Here is a 13,830-nt window from a genome sequence, read left to right on the forward strand (position 1 = left end):
ACTTTCCAAGTGCACTCCTGCACTCTTCTTTAATCCCTCTCCCGATATCATTTTCATCATCGCTACTGCTTTCCTTATTAGCACTCTGCCGCACCAGTTGCTTCTTCCTTACTTTTGACTGTTCCTTTTTTAACTGCAAATCTTCCAATCTTAAATTTGACAAATTTTCATCTTGTCCATCCTCATCTGAGTCCTCCGACTCTGGTCCTTCTAGTTCATCAGGAAAATGCTCAATTTCAGCCTCAGCCTCACTCTCATTTGGCTCCGTCTGCCTGAGCAACATCTTGCTTTATTACACTGCCTTCCCGCCCCTTCTCAGTCTCTGACCGAGCCTCCTTTAGCAATACCTGCAGGCTGTTTTTCTGCACGCATCTCTTTCAAACTCTCGAGCACTAATCTCCAAGTAGTCATAACTTGGGTAGCAGTTAAATCTCCTCAAGATGCCTTTTCCCAAATTTGCTCTCTTGCTGACTCCCACATTCTAACATCAAATATTTGTGTTGAGGTAGCTGGGGGGGTGGGGGGGTGGCTTGGCTCTTTAACCAAGCTAGCAACAGTCTCAAATTACTTTTTGCATATAGAATTCCTCTTTTGTGCAAAATATGTTGAAGCATCCTTAATATACTTTTTTCCTCTGAAGACATATGGGATCCCATTTTCTAAAGTTTCTAAAGATTCTAAAGTTTCTAAGGTCTCTTAAAATTTCTTAAAATTTCTTAAAATTATTAAAGTCTCTAAAGGTTCTTGGCTGCTCATCTGTCACAACGCATACAGGTTTCTAAAGCTTCTTGATTGCTCGCCTGTCACAATGAGTACAGGTTTCTAAAGCTTCTTGAAATTTCTGCAAATATTTAAAATCTCTAAAGTTTCTTGGCTGCTCACCTGTCTCGATGCATACAGGTGTTATCCCCGGGGTTTAGGTTGTCCGCCTGGTCCAGCCGGCAAGACGATCATTCAGCCAAGACGCCTCCTCCGGAACGCAGCCCTCTTCCACAAGCGGTCGTTTTTATTGACCAGTTCCGTCCCTATTCTTCCAAGACTTTGGAACACCACCATAGGGGTCACCATTTGAGGAGGTTGAGGCACGGACTCCTGAATTTGACCAGAAGACCCCTTATTAGTCCAAACCCCACGCTTATATATCCTCGTTTGTTGTACATGCGAAACATACTAAAATATCATTGATTGATTAATCAATACTGTTCACACACTTCTCGGCTACATATAATTGGTTAATTACTAAGTTACAAACACACTGAACTTGTTGCATTTTTTTTTCTCTCTTCTTTCTTCTCTCTGTGAGTTTCATGTTCTCAGCCAGCTGCCGACGTGGCATCGCGCATCCGCTCCAGCCTCGCTTCATATCCCGTTTGTCTTCCGGGCGTTCAGCCAACCTGATTTTACCTATTTTCTTCTTTAGCCTTCAAGGTCCTTCACAGGCATTGCGGCCTCCAGCACCTGCCACAAAGCTCTCTACAGCTGGACCTCAGATGGTGCACACAAAACAAGTGCTTCCACTCTTCCCAGATGTATGACCTCTGTAAGGGTCCTCCTTCCAGCCTTTGAGCTCTTTTTGTAGAGGATGGAAAGGGTCATAGAGTCATATAATGGTTTGGGTCAGAAGGGACCGTTGAAGGTCATCTACTACAACTCCCCTGCAACAAGCAGGAACGTCTTCAACTAAATTAGGTTTCTCAGAGCCCCATTCAACCTGACCTTGAATGTTTCCAGGGATGAGGCACCTCTCTGGGCAACCTGTTCCAGTGTTTCACCACCCTCATCGGCAACATTAGGAAACTCAGGCATAAGTAACTTTTCACGTGAGTGCCTCTCTCTCCCCTCAGCTTACAATTAATGGACACTGACACAGGAACCACACTATGGAGTTCTTTCTGAGTTCACACACATCTTTCTGAGTTCATCTACAAACAGAAAGTTTTGAGTGAAGCTGAAATTTCAGTTCCAGGGACGAATACATCCTTTCAGAGACAGAATGCAGCATCAAGAGATATATTATTATTACTATCAGTAAAAACACACAAGAACATTATCAATAATTATAGACAAAAGAGACAGGCAGAGGTGTAAATAACACAAGATAAGTATTTATTTGGACAGTTAAATTTACACAACTTATGCTTCACCAATGCACACATATATTGGACCAATGTTTGCTCTCAGCAAGGGTGATTTAAATTACAAATGATTTAACTCAACCAAGTGGGATCATATCAGATATACATCTGTGTAACAATGCAGTTTGGCTTATCATGTTCAAAATAATAGCTGGGTAGTTGAGAGAAATAAAAACAAGTTTTCAGTTGCAGAAAAGGAGAGCAGATCAGGAAAGTATTATCCTTTTTTCAAGCACTGCAAGGACCAATCCTGACAGCACTCCCAGTGATACAGTACTCTCAAGTACTGTCCTCTCACCCTTCTCCAAATTACGCTGACACTTAAATATTCTCCTCCTGGACATGTCACAAATAATCCCCAGGAGGAAGAATTTCTTGTGTTTCATCTCTCTCACCAAGACAAGTAGAAGTGTGAGAAAATTGGGAAAGATATCACAACTGCCAAAAGCAACTAAGCATCAAAGTTGACAAAGGACAGAGTGGTCTACTATATAATGAACAGATTGACCATTAAGGGTCAGCTCACACATAAGAACTTATATTTATGAGCACATATGGCAGATTTATAATGGTGTATTGGAAACCTAGGAAATACGCAGCTTGCTTTTGTTATAGTAAAACCTGCTTACACTCCAACAGCTTCAGCAGGCTGTGGATCAGGATCCTTTGTAAGTAAAGGGCACAGGAATGTTGTATCCCAGGACAGGCTTCATAGAACAATAACATCCCATCTCAGAGAAAGCTCTCAAAAATAAAGTAGGAAATGATCCCTTAGCTAGGTAAGCTGAAACATCCTGACTGCAACAGTATTTTTGTTTCAAATGCAGTGTGGTCCTTACAAAGCCTTAGCTATATTCCTTTCATCTGCAGATTACCTGCTGGGAATACTGAATACAGCCCAATTTGGATTTTGCTGCAACAGTGTTGTGTAACATAGTACAGACACGCATGTCAAAAGCAAGCTTTTGTGAAGAACATTAAGTTGTTTAATTCCTGCTCTCCCAGGACCTTATTTCCCTGCATATATACCTACCTAGTGCAGCCTCATGTCACAACCAATTAACCACGTTCCACCAACACAAAAAACATGCCCAACTCAGCTTGCTGGACGCTCTTTCCATCGGTGTCAGTGGCCCAGAGCCACTGTGCAAATCTATGGAACAGTTTTCCTACTGGACATGGTTTGCTGGCACCTGAGAGAGCAGTACACCATTGCAAGTAAATCTTCAGCTGGCCTTAGATTTCCGTCATTTTAAGACTGAAGACTTCCACTCTGACATTTAAAGCTGTGTATAGAGCCACAGCTCAAGAGCAAACACTGATAAGATTGCCACAATACAGGTTTTCAGAGATAATACCCTGCATATCCTGGAAATATAGCTATCATGCTATAGCTATAGTTCCCTCAAATTAGAAATATATTTGGAATGAATACATTACAGTCATTTGCAAACATGCAATTAATTGAGTTTTGAGCACTGTAGTTCCTAGGGAAAACACCAGTCACATCTGTAAGTACCACTGGGCATGGTGCAGAGAGCCAGAATGAGCTACGTGTGCTGGTGCTCCACAGCATGAGCAGGATGGACCACATCAGGCATGAAGTGGTGTGCTCACATCTGGATGAAGCCTGAACAACCAAAAATTCTGCAAAGAGGTTGTGCACGTAGATTTAGCACATACAGAGCTAAGTGGAGCTAAGTGGAGCACCCCTGACACACCTTGGTGCATCCACCCCCAAAGGTATCCTACCACCAAATTTAAGAGCCGCAGGCTGTAACTTTAAGAAAAGATTGAGACAGGTTTGAAACATATGGTCCATGAAATAATATATTAATCATACAGCTAAGACATCTCCCTGCTTTATGTGGGGTCAATACGGGTCTCGCTATACAAAAACATTATTCTGAAAGACAACAGGCTAAATTTTCAGTACATTCATCAACTACTGTTATGGTCAGGAATTCCATGGCCTTAATTGCCTAATAATTAAACTTAAGCATTCTAAATAAAACAAAGGGGAAAAAAACCCAACCACATAATCAAGCCCAGTCTATTAGCACGAAAAATGTGATCAGATGCAGAAATGAAAAAAATCATGCAAAGTGATATTAAAGACCAGCTGATAAATTCTGGTGGCTCTTTAAGTGTCTGCAAATGTTTCAAGCGATTGTGATTGTATAAAACAGAATTGCAAAAGCCCAAATTCACAGGCAAGCCTTAGACAACCCAAAAGTTGCCTTATTTCCTTTCTCAAGGACAAAATTCTTTAGCTCTTTATTGCCTTACTTCCTTTCTTGTTCATAGACCTATCGAACAGTGACTCTACCAGGAACAAGTGCCACCGGGCTCAGGGGAGGAGGAGAATAACTGGAGGCACATTTGCTATTCTTACCTTCAGTAACACAGGAAAAAGCATCATTACCGCTATTTACCATCAAAGACACCAAATAGCAAAGAAATGAACAAGAACAAGCCTGTGAACAAATCTAAGACAGAAGTACACCTCAAGGGTACATGCCATGGGTCCAGCATAAGCCAGGAGGAATTTCATACAGATACACAATTCTTGTTGAAAAATGCTAAAACGGGATTATTCAAGTTGGAATTGAGACCTTCAAACACATGGTTAAATTCAGCTCTCTTAACAGTCCTCAAGACCCTTTCAAGCCCACTGATTATTAACAGAGCATATGAAAGTACAATGCACATATTAGCAGTTTCATAGGCTTTTTGGAAACAGAGGAAAACTCTAGAGCAGTTATAAACTCTCTCTCTCTCTCTCTGAAATTAGCTAAAGCAGCTGCCCAAATGACTGTCAGCCAATTCAGAAAGTGTTCAGCTGTTCCTCCAAAGTAGGGCCTGTGGCCTGAGGTTTGACAGAAACAAGCTGGGGTCAAGCAGAGGATGTGCCAAGCATTTCTGCGCACTGCGGTTAACCAAATAGCACACAGTATATTTACAGCTTAGTTTGTCCCATGGGCTCTGTAGCACGGATGTGGACACTAGGAAGGCAGAACCAGGAGAGAGGCAGTTCCTTGCTGCAGTTGTCTTCATGGAATTTGATATTCAAGTAGAAATCGCCTGTGTAGAGAAAGAGGAGTGCTCCAAAGTACACGGAGTCTTTGGTCGGCTTCACCTGGAAAAGAAAATGTGAAAATCAGTATTAATTATTAAGCCAGCAACAAACCCAAACAATTGTATTTTGCCATTCAGTAGCTCCTTCAAACAATCTCAAAGTACTCTAGATTCACATCTCAATATTGCCTTCACACAAAAAGGAGTAAAGATCTTGTCCCTGTTCTAGCAATGGTAAAACCAGAGCACTGAAAATTAAACCCTGTATTATTCTCTCACGCAGCAAAGCTGTGGCACAACTCTGACCAGAATAAAAGTTCTTTAGGAGCCACTGATTCCAGAACAGAGTTGGTTTAAGGCAGAGGTCACCCAAAAATATTTCCTTAGGCTGCATTTATCGACATCTCCATTAAAGGTCTAAATCGCGTCTCTGAACTCAGGCTAAACACATGGTCAAACACCACTTAACAACTTAGCAACAGCTAAATTCATCCCCACTTATAATTCAGACACAATCTGACTGCAAATTCTAATCAAGAATCTTTAATATTCACTATCATTATAATAATTGAGTTTAGCAAGAAAAACCCCACAAAAAGTATCCACCCTGATTTAACTTGTCCAAATTAAATACAGAGTTCACACTGTTTCTAGATTCGTATATTTCCCTTCCTCATAAAACCACTTATGATCCATATCTTTACAACAAATAATGTATCTTAGTCCATCATTTCAGCAAGACACTGAAGTAATTTCTAACTTTGACACCCCCACGACTGTTCAGCATGTGACAATGTTTGAATTAATATCTGCTTCCACAGGATGTTAAATCCAGTTTCAGGGTGCCTAGAATTGTGTTAAAGTTGCTGCAGATGCAAAACACATAATCGGCACAAAGCCGTTTCATTGGATGGAATTTATTCAAAAGCTTGTGAAAAGGCAACTTCACCTCAGCAGAAAAGACCCAATACACAGCACCTGATACTCCTCAGTACTGGTCTTCCCTCAGCTAAGACCATCTAAGAAGCCTTTCTGCTCTTCAGACCCTGAAACCACCAACTCAATATATATTCAAGGGGTCATCCCTACTTTAACAGGTGTGCCCGTGTGTATTTTCTTTTTTCCTTGAATATTCATTGGTAATGGGCCTTTCTTTGTCATCTCCAAACACCTCAGCGTCCATCATGTTGCAGAGTGCAGTGCTGATTCCCAGTGACAGTGTGACAGACCACTGGTCAGCCAAGCCGAGACCCAAACCCAACCACAACACAAAGTCTGGTGTTGGATCCAGAAGCCCTGAGATGCCCAGAGGTGCTGCGCTTGATTGGATTCAGGGGGAGAAAATCTTTGCAAGCAAAATCACTAGGAATTGATGGGATATTACCACTGGGAACAGTGAAGGGATGCAGCTAATCGGGATTCTTGCCCACCATAAAAATTTTGGTCATATGGTGAACTGGGACATCCACAATGGGGTATTAACTGGGAAAGTGTCTACGGACATCCTTTGCTGAAGGGCATCTTGTCATTGCATAGGCAGACCAGCACAAGGATGATGACTAGACTATGGTGGGGGAGAGGGGGGAGATGAACCACTAGGAAAAGTTTCCCAGGGTGTGAGGCACCTCAAGAACATGTCAGAGAGTTGAAAATCACCTGCCACCACCTCCAGTGAGTAAGGTTCTTTGTAGCTCTCAGATGTGAGGGGAGTGAACTGTTTGTTTCTGTTTTCTCCTGTTCTAGGGTTTTTTTGACTTTCATTGCTGGGTCCTTTAGCCAGCAGATGTGCACCCCGTACAGTCCCCTGGGGTATCAGGCTTCTCTGTTGAAGAGCTGCTGCTCCTGCACAAGGGCCTGGCTGTTCACAAGCAGCAGCAGCATCAGAGCTGACAAAGCTCAGGCTCCCCTTGGCTTTGGTGCTGGGCACTTTTGCTGACCTACAGCAAACTTGTATCAGCATCATATCATCCGCACGAATGATCAGAGCAGCCACAGCTGTTCTCCTGACCCCTGTCCTTGGCATCTCCCCTCCTAGCTGGGTACAAGTTCTTGCCCTCTGGCATTGCGTCTGGACATGCAGAACATCAAACAGCCTCCCCTCCTGCTTCCGTCCCCTCCTCCCAGGGCTGCCTGACTTATTTCTGCCTCACTGGAACTGATGCCGACATGCTTCCAGAGGAGGACAGAGGTAGGCCCCAATGCCAGCAATGGCTGGAGGAAAACAGCAAATGAAGGCTCCTCAGGACCCATATCTTTTTCAAGCTCCCAGTCTGTTTTTCCTAATCTAGCTGCACCACAAGGAAACCTCCAAAACAGCATTGATCAGAGCCCTTGGCAAGCAGGAAGGTGGCTTCAGAAACATCAGCACTCATTTCAGGTTCTTCCTACATGGTTGGTTGCTCCTCCTGCCTTTGCAGCACAAGTCTCTGCACCAGTCACCAGCTTCTACAGCACAAGCGAGTAGAGCCAGCGAGGCAGGTAGTGGGATGTGTCCTGTTCTGCCTGCATCCCATCTCCCTGTGTGCAGTACACACAGACCAAACAACCTGGTTCATGGTTCATGGTCTGGGGACTATCCAAATGTGTACGGCCACTTGTACAACCACTACTTTGATCAACACTTGTGGTCTGGGGAAGAAACAGAGAAGCAAAAGTAGCTTGAAACCTTTGCACTGTTGAGATGCAAGTGGCTCTGCACAAGTTACAAGAAGTAACTAACTTTGAAAAGTAACGCTGCCTTTCTAGTGGGGCTGCCTACAAACATTCCCAGATTACCACAAGTACATCAGCAGCAGACCAGTAAGAAAAGGGCCAGATCCAACCCAACTGGTATTCCAGGCACAGGGTTAATTTTGAGAATAAACCACCTACATTTCGGTGTCTGCACACTAGGTATCTGAGCTTCTTCTGCAGTAAGAAGACTTCTAGTCAATGCAGCCAGTGGAGCAAACAGAGAATGCTCTACCTAGCCAGCCCATAGAGTCAGGATATAGTTGCCTAAATGTAGGCACCTCATGACATTTGGGATGACCTAAGGCATAAAGACGTGTGCACAGGGCTGGCAAGATGTACAGGATGATTTACAGGACTTCTGGCAGGAGATGGAGGCCAGATGGGATACCCACAGCACCCAAATGATGGTAGACGCCTACTTTTAGGCAACTGAATCTCACCCCAGTGTCTGTGTAGTGTAAGCCAGGTTCTACTGGCTCCAGACTACGCCTCCATTGACTAATGGGAGCTTAGCTGGCCAGCGTCCATGGTGACACCTACACATTCAGATGTCTCAGCCTGCAACTGAATCCGCCCCAATGTCTGTAAAGTGGATATCCACATCTGAGCCAGCTGTTCAACACGCAGATTCATCTGATCAAATGTAGAATGAGGTAAAATGTCCCCTTAACACCATCAGCCCTGGCGACTGGCTCTCCGCTGCCTGGGAAGGGAGCAAGTGCAGGGTGACTTGTTCAGATGTGTACATAAGTCAGACGTTTTCTGCCACAGCTGACAGCACACACCCTCCCACTGATCGCAGTGCACGATCCAGCTAACCTCCCAGAAACATGAGGAACACACACTCGTGCCTGATCCAGATGAAATTTGTATCGTCACTCCATCTAGCAGCACACAGCTCTCGTAGTGTCAATGCCTAGATATGTGCTTATATGTTGTGCCAATCTGAGATGCTGTTGAATACATGCTTGCTGAGACAAGTCAGACTTGAAAAAGGTTTTACTAAAATTCCACCAAATCATGGAAACCAAAGACGGGAAGCTTCTATCCCAGGAAAAAAAACCAAACCAAAACCAACCAAAACCAAAACCAACCCAAAACCAAACAAACACTGAAGATTCAAGAAAAAAAACCGCCCACATTACTCCTAAAAGAAAAAGAACCCAAAACCCAAACCCAAACACACACTGAAGAATCAAGAAAAAAAAAATGCCCACATTACTCCTCTGTTCTACTGAGATAGAAGAAAAATTAAGTTTCTAGCTCCATTCTAATCCTTCCCTGATTCAGGCTACCATGTGGGACTGTGATTGCTTAGAACTAATTACTACTTATTTATACTGCTGTAGTACTTAGGGAGCTCAGTTGGAGATTAGGGCTAGTGCCAGCTACTGTTCGCTGCCCCAAAGAGTTTACAGTGCAAGTAGAACAGTGCCAAGAAAACTAATTTGTTCCAGATGGGCCACAGAGGACTTGCCAGAAGTGAGCAAATGTTCATCATAGCTTCTGAGCTGATTCAAAATGACCATCTACTAATGAATTTCTCCTCATCTCCCACTACCGATCACTTGAGCCAGTGCCTGATAACACACACAGGAAAAAAAAGCCCTGCTTGAGAATAGTAATGGCAAAAGCAGGAACAAGGAAAGATGAATTGCTGGTAGTTTCAGGACTCTCCCTAGAAGATAATTTTTTTGTTTTTAATTTGCTAAGAAGTAACTTTGTCCTATCAACCAATTAGTCAAAAAAAGAAACAAATTCCAATATCGGTAAGAACTAAGAACTTTTAATAATATGGCTAAAGCTAGACTTCAAGTTGTGAAGTGAGATAAAACATAAATCAGTGCAATGTATTTTTAATGGGTGGGGGTCCACCGTGTTATGTTTCAAAACTGTGCACTGAACAAAAATGTCTATTATCTAAATCATAACTGAGGAAGTCACTTTTTCTGATAAATACAGACATAGAAAGGTAAAGTTAACCAAACTGGAAGTTGTGCTTAAAACTAAAGATTTTACTTAATTTAAAATGCATGGAAATACCTCAATACACTTCATTTTTTTCAGTAGAAGATTTGCTTTTTGAAGTAGTATCTCCCAGCAGAGGCTTTGTGACACAAACCCAGACTTCTGCGTTGAATTGAAGCAAGAGCACAAAAAGGTGAAAAAGCCCTTATTATGTTACTTCCAAGATAATTCATCTAACCTGGACTTCAAACCGCAAGAGAGAGAAATACAAAATCGTATGACTTTACCTTTTAAACAAGTTCTATTTATACTGCAAAGCAGCATGTGCATGAAAATCCCTGTATATATCCCCTGTCTTCCAGATAGCAACAGAAACTGCTTTGAGACTTTTTAGTATGGAATCAAAAATAATTGTGATTTGCTGAGCATCAGGCTAAATATGAAACTAACATTTAGGAAAGCAGAGGGGGGTTGGGTTTCATTTGTTTTTTTTCCCAGAGAAATCACGTTCAGTTGAGCACCAATAATGTACTGTCTGCATCAGCATGACAACAGACCAGATTTTCAGGACATAAGAAGTATTTTCTCTTGCTCTAATATCTGATGCTCCCACTTGTTCTTGACCATACAGTACTCATACACCAACCATATGCTAGTTCTCCATCCTTCCTCCCACCCAGCTCGGCAGCGCAATAAATCATGTCACCACCTCCTTGCCAGTGTCAGTGTAAAGTCAGCCCAATTAGCTTAAACTGCTGACGAACGTTGTTTTGGCTAAACTGGCCAACTTTGCACAAAAACGAATGCTCACACCATCGCTCCCGCTGGGTCTGCTGGGGAAGCGGGGAACATCTTCCTGCAGAGGGGCTGAAAAAAGCAGCTGGGAAGTGGTAGCATCTCAAGCCACCTCCATTAAACAAGCAAAATAATCGTGTGCCCGGGACCTCAGTTTATGAAAATCGTGGGCACGTGTTTAACAGCTTTGACAGAGCAGCACTGAGTTAACCAGTGACCAGCAGCAAACCTAGTCCAGTGTCTCAGCTTTCATTTATAAAAAAGAGAAATTCTAAACCTTTCATCTCACCCAACCATGTGCTTCTTTGGTTTCTTAACCAGCATCTGTCTGAGTTTCTGGCAAACTCAGAGCATGAACACAATTCTAAGTATGTTCATTCTTCCCTGAAGCATCAAATGCACAAACCAGGACTTTCTTCTTGTCCCCAAAACAAGTGCGGCTTTCTGAAATCTTTTTTCCATTACTGAATTAGTTATTATGGGGGATGAAAGGGACTCTGGCCGCATTAGATACACTGTCTGAAGAATTTTCTTCCATGATCAGGGCTCTATGCCTCAAAGAAATATGACTAAGCATTTTCTGTGCGAGCCTATGTATGACAAGTATCAATACCACATACCATGAAATATAACACTTCTTGTCTAAGACTCGACATTTTCTTAATTTCACCTGTTTGGACGACGAGGCGGACAAATGGGAAAACAGTGCTATTTTTAACTTATTAGGGACCATGCTATTGGAAACATGTCACAATACTGAACAGCAGGGCAAAAGCGGGGACCGTAACGTATGAGAAAGCTGCCTGGGTAGGCATAAGCAATGTGAACTCCTGACTTTTTGCCCTGTAGGAGACTCAGTCAGAAGGTAAGAATACATCACACTGACATCCCCCTTTCCCCTCATTAGCCTGGAGGGTCAGGTCTTTCAGCAGCTGGGCATCCAAACACTGCCACTCCAACTAAGAATTCCACATTGTCAGAAAGAGAGTCAAAGCAAGCCATCTCTTGATTATTTCTGTTGACATATTTAAATTATTCAGCTGAGAATATAGTTAGCCCCCATTAAAATTCAAGTTGATGGTCTATTCCATGATCATTAGCTTTCTGAAATATTTTCTCCCCATGACGCATAATTGAAAAATATGCATGGGGACTATCCCTGTGGTTAACCTTTCATTTTTTTCATACTAAGGTTCACTTACATATTCCGTTTTGACAAGTACATTTTATTTGTGATCCGAAGAGCTGACCTAAGCAAAGGTGCTAAGCGCTATCCCAAACACTCACTATCTTCTTCATGTTTATTTCATAAGTTACCAGAAGTACTGCTTATTCCACTTTGCAGTACTGTCTGTCTGTTTTTCAGTCCTGATTTTTTTGTTGTTGCAATTTTTGGGGGAAGGGTATGGGAGAGAGTAGTGTTATCCATATTCTCAATGTCTTGCCTTAGAAGCAAAAAGCTCCTAGACTTGAATGTTCTAAAGAAGAAACTGAGATAAAAATCAAAATCTCAACTGTTGTAAAAAGGGACTTTTTCTGTCTCATTTTAAGCATGCTTTCTATTTTTCTTTATGGTTTTACAGAAGTATGCTAAGCGACAAGGAAATGAACCAGCTCGTCAGATCGGTCATTACATTTAACATTTTCTTTTTGCAGTCTGTTGCATTTCCTCAGGACCTGACTAAAACTGATTTGCAGTGTTCCTTGGCTCAGCCTGGGGAGTATTTCTTATGGACTAAAGAGAAAAAGTTACTTACAAACTATTACTGCAGGCTGCACTGGATGGCTCAAGGGACTGGCAATATGGTATTACGCATTTTATCTAGGTTACCCATTCATATTTTGTCAGATCTAGAGCAACCAAAAGTCACTGTCTCTGATACTTTACTAGTGGTTTACATGATAGGAAATTACAGTCTAAAACCATTGCAGAGAGATGATTCCATATCCTCAAACCTAGCAACACCTTTAGCAATAGCTGGATTTTTTTTTTTTAAATTTCCGAAATCATGGTGCTTTCCAAAAATTAATCTGCCTTAGAAAGCACAATGGAATACTGAAGTCCTTTTCTGCAAATTCATGTCATCCGGCATCACGACACATCTGATAGACATACCGAATCGATGTAGAAGGTGTTGGATCCCACAAAGGTGATAGCATCTTGCAGCTCGTAGTTGTGCACCCCGTTTTGGTAATCCTGGTAGGGCATCACGGTGAGAGCGAAGGGTCCCACGCTGTGTTTGCTCCAGTTGGTCAGCTTCACCTCCAGCGGGACAGGGTCTCCCACCGTGCAGTTCACCACGATATCGCAGTCACAAAGCTGGCCATCAACGAGGATATCTGCCAATCAAGAAAACAATTCCACGTTATGCTGGACCCCTGCTTTAGAAATCACATATAATCTTGATAGGAAACTTCACAAGAAAAAGTAACCCGCGTGAAACCAAGGGTGCTTGGCAGTTAACCAACTCGGCGGTGTCGTGTAGGGTGGTGTTGCAGGGAAACTGCTTGCAAAAACCAGCTCATAAAGGCCTGATATCTGCCCACAGCTGTTGACAGTGCAATGAAAAAAACCAATTACACTCTATCCACAGGCACCAGAAGAGAATCTTTTTAGCCGCCGGTGTTGAAGGCCAGACCCACAGACAACTTCTCCTGCAAATCAACAGCATCAGGTGAAGGGAAATACAGACAGGAATCATCAATACAAATGGTAGCTACACAGATCCAGGGCTGGATGGCCATGTTCACATGCTACAGCCACAATAAATCCTCCTGTATGGAGGTGACCTTTTGGAGCACGACAGCCACCGCCAGAATTTGCAATGTAATACATATATTAAAGTCCAGATTCTAAGGGAAAAAAAGGGATTTTAAAATTATACAGCAGTACTACGAGCTTGTTCACTCTTCGCACTTTAATTCATTCTAGGATTTCTATTTTTAACTTCCTGCTTTTCTTTCCCTTACTGGGATAGTAGAAAATATAAAGCCTCTACATTGGTTACTGCAGGGACAATGACAGCCGGAGTAATGTGTCCACTAACCTTGCCCATTTGCTTACACAGAACCCAAATGTTTCATTACCAACACGCTACAAAATTGCTAGTCCAATTGCCCG

The 13,830-nt window shown here is 42.5% G+C and overlaps 1 protein-coding gene across 3 annotated transcripts in view; it reads right to left on the reverse strand.

The window, feature by feature from the left end:
- Positions 1-2,083: 2,083 nt before the first annotated feature.
- The window catches only part of TRAPPC9 (trafficking protein particle complex 9), a 508,539-nt gene continuing 496,792 nt past the window's right edge, over positions 2,084-13,830 (reverse strand). For all 3 annotated transcript variants that reach the window (XM_037379008.1, XM_037379006.1, XM_037379007.1), the window contains 2 exons: positions 12,826-13,049; positions 2,084-5,274 (listed from right to left, as the gene is read on the reverse strand). In XM_037379008.1, the coding sequence (XP_037234905.1) occupies positions 5,095-5,274; positions 12,826-13,049 (404 nt within the window). In that variant the 3' untranslated portion in view covers positions 2,084-5,094. The remainder of the gene's footprint in view (positions 5,275-12,825; positions 13,050-13,830) is intronic.

The sequence above is a fragment of the Falco rusticolus genome, chromosome 3 (genome assembly GCF_015220075.1).
Source record: "Falco rusticolus isolate bFalRus1 chromosome 3, bFalRus1.pri, whole genome shotgun sequence".
NCBI lineage: Eukaryota > Metazoa > Chordata > Aves > Falconiformes > Falconidae > Falco > Falco rusticolus.